We start from the raw sequence: 17,873 nt of genomic DNA, 5'->3' as shown, positions 1-17,873 counted from the left end.
AAATTAAAAAGTTCCTGGAGGACACCGAAAAAATTTGTTGCTTCAGTACAACAACTTGCGGCACAGGTTCCTACGAGATTTAAAGAATGGGCAGCACATGGTACATACTCAGCTAAAGGATTTAGTTCTTTGATTCTTATCTGAAGTCCCGAATAAGCACCAGACATATTAGCAGCATTATCATAAGATTGGCCTCTACAATTAGATATGTCATTATCCAAATCAATGAGTGTTTTACTGGCGGTTTCTGCTAATTCCTGTGATTTGTGTCCTGTATTTGGAAGAAACGTAATAAAACGTTCTACTGGTGAACCACATTCTTGAACATATCTTATAATAAAAGACAACTGATCAATATGTGATATATCGGGGGTCGAGTCTACTATCACAGAATAATATTTCGCTTTTTTAATTTCCGCAAGAATAGTCTCTTGTGTCTTCTTGGCCATTAGCTGAACTAATTCTTCATAAATCGTTGCAGATAAATAATTAGTGTGCCCACTACCTGGATTACCATATCTTTTAATATGTTCGGCCAAAAAAGGGTCAAATTGTGAGATCAATTCCAGTGCCATAAGAAAGTTTCCATTTTTGGGTGATCCAAACTTTTTTCGTGACCTCTCAGTGAAAGTGCACAGGAAGAAAGTGACCTTATAACAGCTACTACTCTTTCTAACACTTTTCTCCAATAAGATATTTCATCATCTAACTGCTTTATCAACGTTTTATCAGCTTGTCCTATTTTGTTTCCTCTTATTTTTAAAGTTAATATAGATGATTTATGAAAACTGGAATTTTCGTGACATTCTATAGATTTGATCATATTTTTCCAGTCATTGAAACCTTCTTTTGCAAAATAATTATCCAAATTTAATAATCGACATGGTCCACAAAATACACGATTTGTACTTTCAGAATATATGAGCCACGTTCTTAAACTTTTTTCACCATTTAATAATTTACGTTGAAATAAACTCGATAAAAAATAGCGTGCTTGATCAGAATATTCTCGCTTTGATAATTTTAAATCAACATCTTTATTTTGTACAAATCTGTTGACAGCAAAATAATCGCGAGTTGATTCATTTAATATCCATTTAGCCGGGTCTTTATCGCATGTACTCACGATCTCGTTTATCGTTGTTGTTTCTACGTTTTTTATTATTATGTCATTTTCTTCCTCGCAAACTGTAGTCGTGGACTGATTTATGATAATATCACGTTCAACTGCTTCTGTTTCACTATTATCATTTCTTGTACTAGCACAAGCAACACTAGTATTGTTAGATTTTGAAAAAAATGATTCTAGTGTAGCAGTTTTTTTCAATACTTTTTCTTCTTTCTCCCTTTTTTCTTTAGCATTTTTTCTGAATTGATAACCGCTTAATCGTTTTCTTCCGTCACTCATCGTTGAACTTTGTAAAAAATAGATCTGTATAAATTTATAAATATATATCAGTTTCTAATAATTGCACAAAAAATATTTTTAAATAATTACTTTTTTCAGTTTAAAAAAAATGTTCTAAATTTTTTCTGATTTATTATACATACCTAAAACAATTCTGGAACTATTTACTGGAACGTAATTCGCATAATAATACCATACATTTATGCTATTGAATGTACTGAGGAAAAAAAGGCACAGAAAAAAGGTTGATTCTTAAAAATGTATTTCTTCGCTGCTTATTCACTGTTTGCAATGACAATTGAGTGTTGAGTCGCTCGCTCCTTCTGTAGATTAATGCGCCAGCATCTCGTCTATCCCTATTCTTTGTTTTTCTATTGTTTTTCGAATTCGAGCACGCGTCAAACAAATGAAACTCACATGCATATGCACATTCTCTCTCGCGCGCGCGCGTTTCCAGTTTTTCTTCTCCAAATTTCAACCGATTTTGTTGACATTTTTTCTATAATATTTAATGTTACCCCGAGCATATAAAGCCAGAAATATAAAGAACGTAAAAAAATTTTTAATATTAAAAAAACTCAAAAAAAAAATTTTAGCAAAATTGGTTGAGAATTGGAGGAGAAAAACGGAAAATAAATTTCGCCGAAAACGCCGGAAAAAATAGCACTTTATACGCTCTTTAACAGTAATGATCACGAACATATTTATATTATGACTCTTTTGATGAAAATCAGAATGTATTTCGAATATAAATCGAGTGTTAATAAATTTTTTTTTAATTCAAAAATTGAAAATTTGCCGCCCCCTAAAATCTGCCGCCCTAGGCTATAGCCTATCCAGCCTAATGGGAAATTCGCCCCTGTACATATCGTTTCTTTTTGTAAATATAATAAACGCTTTTAAGCCATTAAAGCCCATGGCTAGACCTGCGAGATTAGCAAAAAAATAACAATTAGAAATAGGACCGAAGAGTGAAAAAACGTTAGTGACATAAAAAGTATATTGCAAAAATTAGTTTTGCAAGTAATTATTATGAACATATTATTAAAAATGAACTATAGAGAAAAACTGATTACGCCAATCAATTGTACGGGAAAAAAATACGGATAAAGTTCCGAAGGAGTCACCCCTCCGATTTTGCTGTCGATTGATATACTGCTGTATTTTAGTGCGCTAATTACGAATATGATCATGAAAATTGCCGACAAGGTTATTTTCAAAATCAAAACTACTTAAAAAGACTCAAAGATTATCGTTTCTTTTAACATTATCTTGATAAATATTGATGTAACAAAGAAATGTTTCAAATAAAAGTTGTAGTTCTTGAAAAAATACATCATTTGTAATCTATGCATTTTTTACATAGAACCAATATTTTTTGAAAAAAATGAGATAATAGGACAGACACTCTCCCGCACTATGCAGTTTGTTCCGCCCCCCTGCGGGAGGCTCCGCCATCAAAAAACTATACACATAGGTTTGAGTTGAAACCTCGCTTTGTGGAGAAAGTTGCAAACCCATGTAGAACCTTGCTTCGCGTTGTAAAGTGTATGCCTGGATGCAGTGGGAGTGTCTTTCCTATTATCTCATTTTTTTTCAAAAAATATTGCTTCTATGCAAAAAATGCATAGAACATAAATGATGTATTTTTTCGAGAGCTACAACTTTTATTTGAAACATTTCTTTGTTACATCAATATTTATCAAAATAATGTTTAAAAAATGATGATTTTTGAGTTTTTTTTAGTTTTGATCAAGAAAATGACCTTGTCGGTAATTTTTATTATTATATTTATAATTAGCGCACCAAAATACAGTAGTATACCAAACAAAGCAAAATCGGAGGGTTGACTCTTTTGGAACTCTACCCAAAAATACAAAAGAAACATATATGACTTTTTCTTGTATTTTTTTCCCGTAGAATCGATTGGCGTAATCAGTTTCTTTCTACAGTTAATTTTTATTAATTTGTTTATAACAATTAGTTGCAAAATTAATTCTTGCAGTGCTTTTTATGTCATTAACCTTTTTTCACACTGCGGTTCTATTTCCAATTGTTATTTGTTTGCTATCCTCGCTGATTTAGCTATGGGCTTTAATGGGTTAATTGTGTTATATAATTTTTACTTATTACATATACATATTGCTTTTATTGAGAGGGGTTGAACTGCCTACATTGCCATTTGCCAACAGCTTTGTTTGCCCACAACATTTTGCCGACAGCTTCAATTGCCGACATTCCCGATTGCCTACAGAGCGATTGCCTACAAGCATTATTGCGCACATTTAAAAATTAAAAATACAAACGTACGTTTGCACACAAGATATTATTGCACACATACACATTGCACACATAATATTATTGCGCATATTCTTTTCATGCAAAACGAGGTTCAACATGGGTTTACAACTTTGTTTGTGAATCTTGGTTAACCTTGTTAGGTTTATCTTGTTAGGTATAACCTGATTTGTTATTTGTTTTACGCGGGGGAGAGGCTTCGCCCCGTAGGGCCACCTACGCGTGAAATTTCAAACAAAGCGAGGCTCAACATGGGTTTACGAGTTTCTACACAAAGCGCAATAATGTCATGTGCGCAATAATGTCATGTGCGCAATGTGTATGTGCGCAATAATATCCTGTGTACAAAGTGTTAATATGATTTTCGTATTTTATATGTGCATTACAATTGTGTGTATGTGCGCAATAAAGTCATGTGTGCAATCTGTATGTGGGCAATAATATTCTATGCAAAAAGTGTTAATACGATTTTTTTATTTTATGTCCGCAATAATATTATGTGTGCAATGTGTATGTACGCAATAATATTATGTGTGCAATGTGTGTGTGCGAAATAATGTCATGTGTGCAATGTGTATGTGTGCTATAATGTCTTGTGTGCAAATGTAGGTACGTTTGTATTTTTAATTTTTAAATGTGCGCAATAATGCTTGTAGGCAATCGCTCTGTAGGCAATCGCTCTGTAGGCAATCGGGAATGTCGGCAATTGAAGCTGTCGGCAAAATGTTGTGGGCAAACGAAGCTGTTAGCAAATAGGAATGTAAGCAATTGAACCCCTTTCATATATGTACATGTTCCATCATTTTAATTACTACGCATGTGCTTGTTATTTTATTCTATGTAATAAATGCTTTTACAGATGCCTTGTAATTTTTATTTGTTACATGCACATACTGCTTCCTTTCATATTGTGAGCATTTTTGACCGATATACTTACATTACTGACATAAATTATATTTGTATCTGATATCGAAAATAGTTGTCAAAACAAGAAAGCAACCATCAACCCAGTAATACAGGCCGTAATATTGTTCTAATGTTAAAACAAATACTAGTATCAAAATTTTCCTAAAATAGTAACACGATAACTTTGCATACAAGTGTCTAAGTCTCAATAAAACTAAAAATATATGATAATATTAATTAAACAGTACAAAATAAAATATTTTATTGTTCAAATCATTCATACGCAATGTACAATAACTAGAATTACCATGTAATCATAATTATTATGCTAATAAAAAACTATATTCAATATAATATCTTACATAAAAATAATAAAAAGTAATGTTCTTAATAAATCTCATGTATTATTTTAATAATATTTACTGATTCTCTAATGATATAGCTAATACTTTTGTAGAGCGACAGGTTTCTGCGGAACTTATCTGTCGACGGATATGGACAACATTATTGTCAAAATGTTAATAATTTTGGTAGAGCACAAATTTTTAGGAGAAAAAAATAAATATCGCCCTCCAAATCAGTTATATTATTATAAATATAATACTACAGTAGAGCAACAGATTCCTACAGAAATTCATGTCACGGATATGAGCTACCTTACAATCAAAATATTAATTGTTTTGGAAAACCACAAACTTCCAGGAAGATATATTATCGTCATCCAAGTCAGTCGTCTCGACATTCAGTCTTTTGCAATCGTTAGTGTTCAGCAGTTGAACGATTGAAATTTGGGAATTGTTGAGAGTTTATAACCCCCGTATTCGTCGACTTCAGAATATTAACGACTCTCAGGTAAGTGAGATAGTGCGTGACACATTTTATTTTAAATGTTTAAAATGCTGTATATTTCGCATATTTTATTTTTTTTAAATAAAAAAAAAATAATTTGAATATAAATATACCGATAAATAAAATTTATATGCAAGGTATCAATGAATAATATATATAATAACGTTAAAACGTTTTTCAGACACGTGACGCAATTTGATTATATCGCTTTTTGCTCTTCATCTCATAAGCAACTGTTGCAAACAATCCATAATCATATACAAGGATGCTTTCCGAAAATAATCTCGGCAAAGATTATTCCAGCATATCTAAACACAAACTACGATTGCGTGTTTGTAACAACGAAAGAGATCTTGCCGAAAGTTTACGTAGCATGGCTGTATATCTTATTCACGTTTTTATCGACAGAAGTCAGAAGACCATGATGAATCATCCACTTGTGAATATAAGTAGAATTAAGAAATTCCAAGATTTATGTAACGAAGATATTGTAGGCAGACATTTTCCCATCACTCACGTCAGAAATGAATTTAATTTTGTTTTTGAGCTGTACCATGTAATTGTAAATAGTTCGATCACCAATTCAAATATCAGAAGGTACTGTCTGCCGATTTTTATTATTCTCGGTCTTTTAGGAAACTGTTTGTCCGCTATTGTGCACTTTCGGAAAAAGATGCGTTCTTTCTCGTCCAACATCTACTTGGGCATATTAGCAATTAGCGACATCGTCCACTCGATGATATCACTCATTGATTGGCTCCACATAATGGATATAAAACCAATAAGAAATTATTTGTATTGCTTAATTATTTTCTTGGAATTTCTGCTCTACTTTTCGGAGTTTTTGAGTGTGTGGCTTATAGTAGCCTTTACCATCGAGAGATTTATAGTGACAAAGTATCCGCTTCTACGTCGATCCTGGTGCACTGTCAAACGAGCAAAAATCGTAGTAATCACGCTGATGGGACTAGCGATTTTGCGCAGCATTCTACTTATTTTTTCTCTTTATAAGACTATGCACTATGAATTATATAAAAGAAACAGCAATATGTATAATGTGTACAAAAGTGTAATACTTGGCAAACAGTATGGATTTCTATACACAAAGCACATTATAGATTCTATTATAATATTTACTCTACCTGCTCTCGTGATAGTAATCTGTAATACTCTGATAGGATACCATATTTACCAGCAAAATCGTGATCGCAAAACCTTGATTACAGCGTCTGATTCTTCTAATGGGAGAATTCAGATTTTTAATGATAAAATACTTCTGCATAGGATCACAATAATGCTTATTCTCGTTTCGAGCATATATGTAATTTTTAAATTTCCTACATATTATATTCTTCACATTTTTAATTACGTACGTATCATTAATTCAAATATTAAAATAATACCGACCATAATATATAGTTTAATTACTTCATAAATGCATTCTGTATTTGTAATGTACAATATGTAATGCATGTATATATATATATAATGAATATAACATAAAATATTAATTAATTTTTCTCTTAAAATTTAAATTTTTCAAAATAATTTATACTGTTTAATTTTTACATTATGAATAAAATTGTATAATAATTTTTTATATTAAATATCTACGTAAGAAAATGAATGCCGTAAAATACGACACATTATTATCAATAGTTATATATAACAAAAATAACAATAATAATTTTTCCAGATGTCTAATGTCAATGCACCATTTATAAAAACAATATTCGACTTATTAGACACAGCATATTACAGTATAAATTTTGTTCTCTACTGCGCAACTGGAAAAACTTTTCGCAGAGAACTAATCCGTATGTTTACGAAACGTACAAATAAAAAAGAACAGAAATATCATCAGGATGTACAATTAGAAGTAACAGTATGATTGATGCCCAATTATGCAGTCATAATAAGGTAATACCATAATTAAAGGCGGCGTTCTATACTGTAAAAAAATCGATAAATTTACAAACCTGGATGTAAAAATTACATAATAAATAAATTTAGTAAATATATATTGCAAATTTACATAATTTCATAAATTTTATACTATTTATTTAATACATTACTTGTCATGTAATTTTTACATCTTTATTGTGTAAATTTACCGAATTTGTTGACAATGTGCACACTTATATTACATTATATTACATTAATCAAAAGTTCTTTTACCATTTTTGTTCAATGACTTTTATAATTAAATGTATAAAAGCAAAAATTAATCCATTTTTTGTCAATTTGAGAATACTTTGCATTTTGTTACAGCTTGCAAGTTTACGTCCAATCGCACTTTAAACAAAACAATGTATTTGGTAACAACACACAACTGAAAGTGTCTCACGAGAAGCTAACACTCCTAATGTACACGAGAAATTATAATATACATTTAACTTTATAAAAATATAATTAATTAAATAGATAAAATATAATTAATTAAATAAGATTGTTAACATGCAGATATATGTAGTATGTACAATATTTTGGCGTACCATAAAAAAATTGACTGTTTTATCAATTCTCTTAATAAATGTGAGCTTATGTAACTTAGAAGAAGTGTAAGTTGATTTACTATTTAAAATAGGAAAATTATAACATTATAGATTTTAATGGAAAGACAATTTGTTATCATCAAAGTTACATAAATGACATCTATTCATTACAAAAATATTTTTAAAAAAAAAAAGAACGTATTAGAAACAAATGGCGTACTATTTACATACATTTACTATTTACATACTACTCATTGCACATTTGCTGCAACAGTGACATAACTGAAAAATCACGATTTTCCAGAAAACGAGTTTAAATGTTATAAATCGTCACATAATTTGATAAGAACATCATTTGTCATAATAACTATTGTTATAATAACATATTGTAGTGTAGGACAACAGTAATATAATATTGTTCTAGTGAAGTACAAGTCCCAGTACAAGTAAGGACCGTTCTTTCTATACCTGCCTTTACCTGTTATTCAAAAATGGCATTTTAAATTATGTTATTGTTGCAGCAAATGAGCGACATATGTATGTACATTATTTCTCGTATACAGGCAAATATTTACCTGTTATCATTCAAATGAATCACCCTGTATATATAATAAACGCTTTTAAATGTGTTTTGTAATTTTTACTTTCTACATATATATATTGCATCTCTTTATGTTTAAAAGTAATCAACCATTTTGAATGTGCCGGAAATGTTTGTTCCATGATTAAAACAAATATTAGTATTTGAATGTTCCTAAAATAATAATATGATAATTTTGCATGCAAGCAAATAAATTTCAATAAAATTAAAATTTAATATTAATTGAGCAGTACTAATAAAATATTTTATTGTTTTAGTCATCTAATATGTAATATACGATAACCACAGTTGCCATGTAATCATAAGTATTATAAAAAAACCTATGTCCACTGTAATGTCTTTTATAAAAAAAATAAAAAATTCTGTTTTTAATGAATTTTTTGTATTATTTGTTATTATTTGTAGTAATATTTATTGCTGTTTTAAAATGTTATTATAAACATTTCAGTACAGCGACAGGCTTTTGCAGAAACTCTAATGTCAATGATATGAGCAACTTTCCAGTCAAAATTATCATTTTGGTAAGTCACAAACTTCCAGGAAGAAATAAATCGTCATCCAAACCAGTCGTCTCGACATTCACTGTTTTTATGGATTTTGCATCGATAATGTTAAGCAGTTGAACGATTAAAATCGGGAAATTGCTGAAGTTTTGTACGGGACCCGCCCGTATGGGTTGGTCTCGTTATATATGTAACGCTTATAATTACGCTGTAATTATAACGCTTTTTCAGACACGTAGCGCAATTTAATTATATCAATTTTTGCTTTTTATCTCATAAGCAACTGTTGCAAACAACCCATAAGCATACGCAAGAATGTTTTTTAAAAATAATCCCGGCAAAGATTAATCCAGCGTATCAAAACACGAACTACGATTTCATGTTTGTAACAACGAAAGAGATATTGACGAAGATTTGCGGAGCATGATCGACAACATTAATTTCGCCATACGTATCAGGATGCTTCACTCATTTGTGAACATAAGTAGAACTGAAAAATTTAAAGATTTGTATAACCAAGATATTGTAAACAGATATTTTCCTATCAATGAAGTCATAAGGTTCTTACAACTTCTTCCTTACATTAAAGATTGACTTGCAGATAGCATTGCGATCTCGACAAACTTCAAAAAACACAGTCTGATTACAGAGTCCAAGTCCTCTAATGAGAGAACTCGGATTTCTAGTGATAAAATGCTTCAGCATAAAATCACAAAAATGCTTATTCTCGTTTCGAGCATATTTGTAATCTTGAAATTACTTGTACCTTACTTTTATTATGTTATTAGTTTCGTACGTATCAATAATTTATTTTGAAATAATATCGATCGCAATATATAGATTCTACTTGAGCGTGCCAACGATAAGCGGCATGACTTATTCGACGATATCACTCATTGAATGGCTCTTTTTAATGGATATAAAATAAAAAACAAATTATTTGTATTGGTTGAAGTTCTTTATGCACTTCTTGAGCTTCTTTTCCGAGTTCTTGAGTATGTGGCTTATAGTAGCCTTTACCATCGAGAGATATACAGTGATGAAGTATCCACTTCGTTGATCCTGGTGCATTGTCAAACGAGCAAAAATCGTAGCGATTATACTGATGGGACTAGCGATTTTGCGCAGCATTCTACATATTCTCTTTTTATTTCTGGAACGACGCTGTATAAAATATTGAATAAAAAAAAATACGTACGACGTCTCATACAGCACACATATCCAAAAAACGTCTAGAGGACATCCCGAAAATATCTTTGAGAGATACGACATCATCGGGATGTCTTCCGAACGACTTAGGACGGAGCATACATATACACAGCATACATATCCGCGGATATGTATGCTGTGTGGCGTGTATAAATATCTAAAATTTGACATTTAGAAAGGAGTTACACACAGACAAGGAACATTATAGATTCTATTATAATATTTACTCTACCTGCTCTCGTGATAGTAATTTGCAATACTTTGATAAAATACCATATTTATCAGCAAAATCGTGTTCGCAAAACCTTGATTACAGCGTCCAAGTCCTCTAATGAGAGAACTCGGATTTCTAGTGATAAAATGCTTCAGCATAAAATCACAAAAATGCTTATTCTCGTTTCGAGCATATTTGTAATCTTGAAATTACTTGTACCTTACTTTTATTATGTTATTAGTTTCGTACGTATCAATAATTTATTTTGAAATAATATCGATCGCAATATATAGATTATTTACTCGAAAAATGCATTCTGTATATGACAAAAAACATTAATTAATTTTTCTCTTAAAATTTGAATTTTTAAAAATAATTTATAATGTTTAACTTTTATATTATAAATAAAATTATATAATAATTTTTTTATATTAGATATCCGCGTAATAAAATGAATGCGTTAAAATACGACACATTATTATTAATACTTATATATAACAAAAATAACTAAATAATGTTTACAGATACCTGTAAACATTATATGCCAATGTGTCAGTTATGGGCTCAATAATCGGCTTATTAGACACAGCACATTATAGTATAAATATTGTTATCTACTGTGCAACAGGACAAACTTTTCGTAGAGAACTAATCCGCATGTTTACGAAACGTACAAATGTAAGAGAGAACAGAAATATCATGAAGATGGACAATTATGAGTAAGAATACGATTAATATCGAATTATGCAATTATAATAAGGTAATACTATAATTAAACAGGACATTTTATAAAAAAATTGATAAATTTACAAAACTAGGTGTAAAAATTACATGATAAATAACAGAAATTTACTAAATAAATATCACAAATTTATATAATTTCATAAATTTTATACTATTCACTTAATATTTTTTCTCATTATTTGTTATGTAATTTTTACACCTTCTTTGTGCAAATTTATCGAATTTTTTGACAGTGTGTATACTTTCATTACATTAATCAAAAATTCTTTTATGATCTTTGTTATATGATTTTTGTAATTAAACGAATAAAAGGAAAAATGAGTCACTTTTTTGTCAATTTGATAATACTTTGCATTTTGTTACAGACCTGTGATATAGCCAAGTTCTAACTCATGCGTTAGAGATTGACGTATGTCAATTGAAGTTATAGCGCTGTTAATTATTAATAAATTCTTGAAGTTGGCCATATCACAGGGACGAAAGTGAAAAGGTAGACGTCGCCCGCGATATTTCAAGCCAATAAAACTCGTATAATATGTAAAATATTTATATTAAATCATACATTGTTGTATTCTTTTCAAACAGCGCTACAACTTTTCTTACATCAAAATATATTTTGACTTTAGACTTTTATATCTTTATTTATAGAGCACGTAGAGTAAAAACAAACATATTTTTATAACATAATTTGGGTATGCACAATCGATTAAGCCTATTTTCAAATCGATCGGCCTAGATGTTATTGAGATCCGATAATCTCAGCTCTTCTCAGCTCGCTGTCTCGCGTGTAGAAACACGACGTATCTCTTGATAATACAAAGTTTCCCGAGCTAAACACAATTTTTCATCCAGTAGCTATTTATTTCATGACAAAAGAAGTAAAAATTGAAAAATCTGTCAAATGTATTAATAGGTTTATTGTACAATTAATCTATATTAATATACAAAACTATAATCTTTTTTTGTTACACATACATGTAATGTGTGGTTTCTTCTGTAGATGCAACGTGTATAACGGTATTAAGTGATATACTTTTCTTCTATATCTAATTTACATTAAAATAACAAATAATTTACATGATTCGGTCTCTTATGTGTGAAATCGAGCTCGTTCGATATAGCACCTTGTGACACTAAAAGAGGAGATTAATACGTGAGAGAAAGAGGGCTATAATCATTAATCATTTAAATTTTATGCAACTACTAGTAAGTAAAAACAATGATCAAATTAAATAAGAATCGACATTTCGTTCTTGTAAAGTGTTCTTTAATACTCTACTTCATGTGCTGCAGATTTTGCTTCTGCGTGCTTGACGTATCCGTTCGTAAATTTAGTATTGTTTGATGATAAATTTTTCATGAATAGAAAAAGTTTTGTATAAAAGTGTAATCCATGATCGTACAATACAGTTTTGCAGACCTCTATTTGTAAATGTAAAAAAAGGATTACTTTTCGTAAAAAAGAAGAGATAATTTAAAGATTGTCAACTTTAATACTTAATAAATAAAATGATTCGGTCACACCAGTAAATATCTTTTCGAAGTAGCCCTCAGCCAAACAAATTAACTACAATAATGCTAAAACTCTTCCATTTGTGTCTAGAAGTGATACAATATTTTCTATTTACAGCGTACAACATTAAAATGTGATAACTACGACCAGATTTCAGTATTTTTACAAGTGTCAGTTTACATGCAAACGTCAGTCCTGGAACAGACAATGCGCATTGGACGCGACACGTAGATTAATATTTTATTCATCGTTATTTCTCTTAGAAAGTATTAGAACCCGTTTTGGTTTTATACACTCGGTTTTATAAAAGAAATGAATTAAACCCATCCACCAGTTAATTTGTGGAACATCTCCTCGTTCAATGTTTGATTCGCTTCCTTCGAACGCATCGACAAGAAGATGTAGCCTCCTATGAATTCGTGGACAACTTTGCAATCCGCTGATTGACATTCGAAAATGATATTCTCTTCCTCGAATTGTACCATCATGTGCTTTACTTCCCAATTAACGTTCCATGCCTATGAAAGGGACAAAATTATATACGTTTTTCAAATACAATGTTTTACGCGTATTTTTTTAACTATCAATTCTTTAGTTAATTTTAACATTAAAATCGCAGTTTTTATGCCTAAAATAAACTAGATAAGTGCTTGGCAAAATATTAGGCTTAAATTTAACGTACTATTTTGAATTTTACCTAAAAGTTTCACGATTTCAAGCAGACATAAATTAGAATACGTAAAAATATTATTATTCAAAACAAAATAAGAAGTTTAATCGAAAACTAATTGTAAAATAATCCGCTACGACACCCTGATGGAAATATTTTTCTGAAAATTTAACAAAATTTTGCTGAAATGTATTTGAAAATTTCTCTCAGTTAACCCCATTAATTAATTTCATAAATATTTCAGCAATTTTAAAAAGTAAGTTTTCAGTTTAATTCAGTAAATTTCAGAATAATAATTATTTCAAAACTCTTTTATTACTTTTCAGCAGTATATTTTAACTTTCCTTATATTTCATAGTATTACACACATTAAATTTTCATACGAAAAATTATGATTTATTTTGAAATACATTCAGTAATTTTTCAAAAACTTTTATTTTACTTTTCATTGATTTCATAGTACTTTCAGCAAAATATTTCCATCAGGGCAGTTAAATAATTTTTCAAAGACTATAGAAAATATCAAAAATAAATACATACTTTCATGGTGTTGTACCTCCAAGTCTTCAAATGATCGCCGCTGTGAAGCTCCATCCGCATCAGCCTGTTGTTGGCGATACCTAGCAGTTCGTCTTTGTTCTTACCTGTAAATCGTACAACAAAGAGCGAAATACCGTACTCCGGAAGAGACTGCCAGGCCTTGATATAATTCAGCTTCGCCTCGACGAGAGGCAAGTCCTTAACGTTCGCGTGCGCTTCCAAGATTCTTTGAACCAACTACGTGAGAGAAAAAAAGTATTATTAGAACTTGTTAATCCGATTATTTGCGTAAACCGAATTGTAACCAAACAAGCGATCCGCTACCTTTCCCTTGAACTTTTTTGCGAATCTAGGCGCGACGTAGTCTTCCGGTATGATGTCTAAAGCATTTGGATTGATGGCCGGCGCGGGCGCGGGCCTCTGCAATTGCAGAAAGGCTGTGATGCTGTTGACCTCGCTCTCATAAGACGCGTCGGCGAGAGTACGGCCTTTGGCTGCTAATCTGCACGCAGCCATCCACTTTGCGTATTGTTGCTCCTGGAATAACAAAAAAAAAAGAAAATAGATTTCAAGAAAAGCTCAAACATTACTCGTAAAAATTACATCAATTTATTCCTCTTATTTTTTATTTATATATTCCATATTATTATATATCTTGTTTTACGCATAACATCACGCAAATATGGAAATAATTAATATAACAACATTGCTATTTGATAACACTTTATCGGGTTAACACGAATTAATCCACTTACGTTGTCACATCTGATCCACATCTCGGTCATGCCTTCAGCGCTGGGCACTTCTAGCCTAATTCCATAACGACCTTGCGACAAATGTACGTCCGGCGTGACTTCGCAGCCGCGCAAATTGATCACGTAGACCGGCGATTCCGAGCCGCCCGCTTCTTCCCTGTTCTTGTAGAGTCTAAGCTGAAGATCGCGGCACGTGAACCAATAACGCTTGAAGGCCTTCAGCGTGAAGCGCTTCGGCTTGAAGAAACGCAGCTCATCGCAGAGCTCGGGCACTTGCGTGATGTCGCTGGGCCCGTTGCTGATATTGCTGCCTTCCAGGGTCACCTGCAGATCCGTTAAAGCCGCGTCGATGTCATCCTCGACGGGCGAGGTCGCCCCATTACTGTCATACGTGGGCTGCGGCACGCTCGCCTGAAGATTCACTTGTACCTGCGACAGAAAAGCGTAGGTGACATTAACTGTAGATTTCCTTTTTTTTCTCTCTCTCTCTCTCTGACATTCGTTGCGAGGACGAAGGTGAGTGGGTGTACGAAATGTACAAGACACATTTTGTGGGTCGAGGCGAGGCGATCGCATCTTTTCTCGGTAATGTTGTCGCGTGACGGCATTACGGTCTGGCGGAACATCGACTGGCGAAGCAATTGGCTGAAGGACTCAGCTATTTGCATGCGTTATGCGCCGCGTGGGGTTCTTCCCTCGCAGCAGCATAAATATAACACGAGCGAGTGAGAATAAGCTATGCAATTCAATCACAAAAACGGAAAAAGCGTCAAAGAAATTCGTATCTGCTTATACATAGTGCGTTTATATGCCTACGATGTTTTTGTAAAGAAATCTCTATACGGTTTCTGCAGAAAATAGAATAATTTAAACATTCAGATACGTGAATTCGACAGTTTTTGAGAAAAACTCGATGATCCTAATCGATTATGATGTCAGAAGCGAGAAATCGTGTAAATATATTCCTTTGCTCTTTAATAAATAGTTCCGAAATATTGAAGTTTCAAATAAAAAATAAAACAACTAACGCATAAGAAAATAAATAAAAACAAGTGACATGAATAATGAATAAACATAACGATAAATATAAATATCTTTTTATCCCATTTATGCAAGCATAATTGTTTTAAATACCTGAAGTGCTGCGAACATCAACATTTCCTCTTCGGTGCAGTCGATTTCTTCCGCGAGCAATTGCCACTTGGCTTGCTCGAATATCATGTTGATTCGAACCGCGTCGGTCTTCGGATTTAGGTCGTAAAAAGAGTAGAACTTGAACTTTAGCCTGAGCGTATCAAATTCGCGGATACCCTGCTCCATAATCGACAGAGAGGAGTCCAGCCAGGCGACATTCATCCTCGCTCTCTCGATCAGGCTCTTCGGTCTGATCAGCTTCGTTCGCGCTTCCGGCGAGATCGACGTCGGACTCTGCGCCAAGGATTCCGTCAATCCGCCGTTCAGCGCCTCGAGGCTCATAGTGCTGTTGTTGGCATTGAAGGAACCGGTACTGCCGAAGCCGGAAGAGTTGTTTCTCTTCCATGTGCCGGTGTGCTAAAAATTTATACAGCGTAAATTAATAAGTACAGAAACCGATATAACAAAATTCGCTCTATCCAAAATTTTGCGCACAATACGTACCGAGACAGGAGAACTGATCGGTGTGCTGTGATTTCTGTTGTTGGGCGTGACTGGCGCGCACATAAACGGACTGGATTGATCTAAGCTTCCGGTGGATCCTCTGGGACTCTGGCTAGCCGGGATAAAAGTGTTCGTATCGGCCGGCACGTTCCTAATGTGACCGTTCTTCTGGTTCTCAATCTTCTTCTTGGCCGGTAAATCTTTCAGATTGTACTTCAAGTGATTCGGTTCGAGCGGCTTGCAGAACGAAAGCTCCTCTGGATGTCTAATGCCTGCAACGAGATCGACAATTTGCATGTTATTTCTAGAGTTGAATTCATACGGATGAAAAAAATTCATACTTCTATTCAAATCAAGAAGCGAAGTAATCATGCAATCATAGTATTCATTGCCCAGTTCTTGCGACAGTAAATTAATTGAGGGATAAAGATCGCGTGCAGTGGCATACGCTGCGTATTAACGTTTATTTATGAACATGACACACTGATCTCATTCATCAATGTAGTAATAGAATCACTATGCAACGGCAGAAGCGCAAAAATGCGCGGATGAGCGGTAACAAATAACGCATCTAGTTGCGTTACTCCACTTTGATTTCCTAAAGTGATATCAATTTGTTTCTGTGCCGAATAATTGTACAATTCAAAGAATTATAATAGCTGGACTATTATTGTGAAATAAATAACATTATTTTAAACACTCTATAAGATTTGATAATCTGACTTATTTGTCATTTGCATGTAATTTCATTTTTAAACTGTCGAAAACATACGTTAAAGAAACCCTGTTTCATCTATCTTAAAATCTCTAAAGATTTTGATATGTAAAATATACGTTAAATAAGACGAACAATCAACTCGATGATTTTCAACATTATTATGCTTGCGATTCTCCGAATTGAATTATTTACGCACCATTACAAAATGATAAGCTGATATCTCTTCTAGCATTTCCTTCTGTTCGAAAGTCAGCTTTATCCGGCAAAATTATCGCGTTATCCCACTTCCTTGATTAAAAAGCTAGCACGGACTTCGCTGTGGCAGCGAATTGACAGTCGCGGCAGTCTACACGACCTTCGCGTGACTGCAAATTTATCATCATTTCTATTTCATTATCACGTATAATATTACTGCTGACACGATTACTTGAAAACGTACTTTACCATGCGCTCGCTCAACTGTAACTGTTTAAATTTATTTATTATGTACATATTATTTTAACAAAAAATTACAAAAATTCAAAAATAAAAAAATTTATAACTTGAGAAAACTATTTTGGTGTTTTCTTCTTAATTAACTTATTATTGAAAAGATGATGCGATGTAAAGTCTAAATAATCTTAGAAGCCAGACTGCTATTACGCAACAAATGACATAATGCGACATGTCTTCAATGTTCCGTGAATGTTTTTTAATACAATTTTTTAATAGTAAACTTAGATAACACTAGTTTACAAAAAAATTTTTGTTAATTATTTTGAATCAGACAAGGTGTTTCTTATAGATTTTTAGATGTTGAAAACGATGCCGCA

The 17,873-nt window shown here is 32.3% G+C and overlaps 1 protein-coding gene and 1 long non-coding RNA gene across 5 annotated transcripts in view; one reads left to right on the top strand and one right to left on the bottom strand.

Moving 5' to 3' along the window:
• LOC105669946 (uncharacterized) overlaps window positions 1-8,872 on the top strand; it is a 28,712-nt gene extending 19,840 nt beyond the window's left edge. For 3 of the 4 annotated variants that reach the window (XR_010889235.1, XR_010889237.1, XR_010889236.1), the window contains 2 exons: window positions 7,158-7,381; window positions 7,733-8,871. This is a non-coding gene — a long non-coding RNA (uncharacterized lncRNA). Of the gene's footprint in view, window positions 1-7,157; window positions 7,382-7,732 lie in introns of all 4 variants that reach the window. The other variant, XR_010889234.1, reaches the window with a different exon arrangement.
• A 3,252-nt stretch (window positions 8,873-12,124) lies between these two features.
• LOC105669950 (unc-112-related protein) overlaps window positions 12,125-17,873 on the bottom strand; it is a 42,417-nt gene continuing 36,668 nt past the window's right edge. The window contains exons 3-8 of the mRNA XM_012363175.2: window positions 16,344-16,615; window positions 15,840-16,256; window positions 14,706-15,134; window positions 14,275-14,487; window positions 13,951-14,187; window positions 12,125-13,258 (exon numbers count right to left, since the gene is read on the bottom strand). Coding sequence (XP_012218598.1) covers window positions 13,058-13,258; window positions 13,951-14,187; window positions 14,275-14,487; window positions 14,706-15,134; window positions 15,840-16,256; window positions 16,344-16,615 — 1,769 coding nt within the window. The 3' untranslated portion in view covers window positions 12,125-13,057. The remainder of the gene's footprint in view (window positions 13,259-13,950; window positions 14,188-14,274; window positions 14,488-14,705; window positions 15,135-15,839; window positions 16,257-16,343; window positions 16,616-17,873) is intronic.

Source organism: Linepithema humile, chromosome 3 (assembly GCF_040581485.1).
Source record: "Linepithema humile isolate Giens D197 chromosome 3, Lhum_UNIL_v1.0, whole genome shotgun sequence".
NCBI classification, from domain to species: Eukaryota; Metazoa; Arthropoda; class Insecta; order Hymenoptera; family Formicidae; genus Linepithema; species Linepithema humile.
This window is presented reverse-complemented; position numbering and strand designations above follow the sequence as displayed.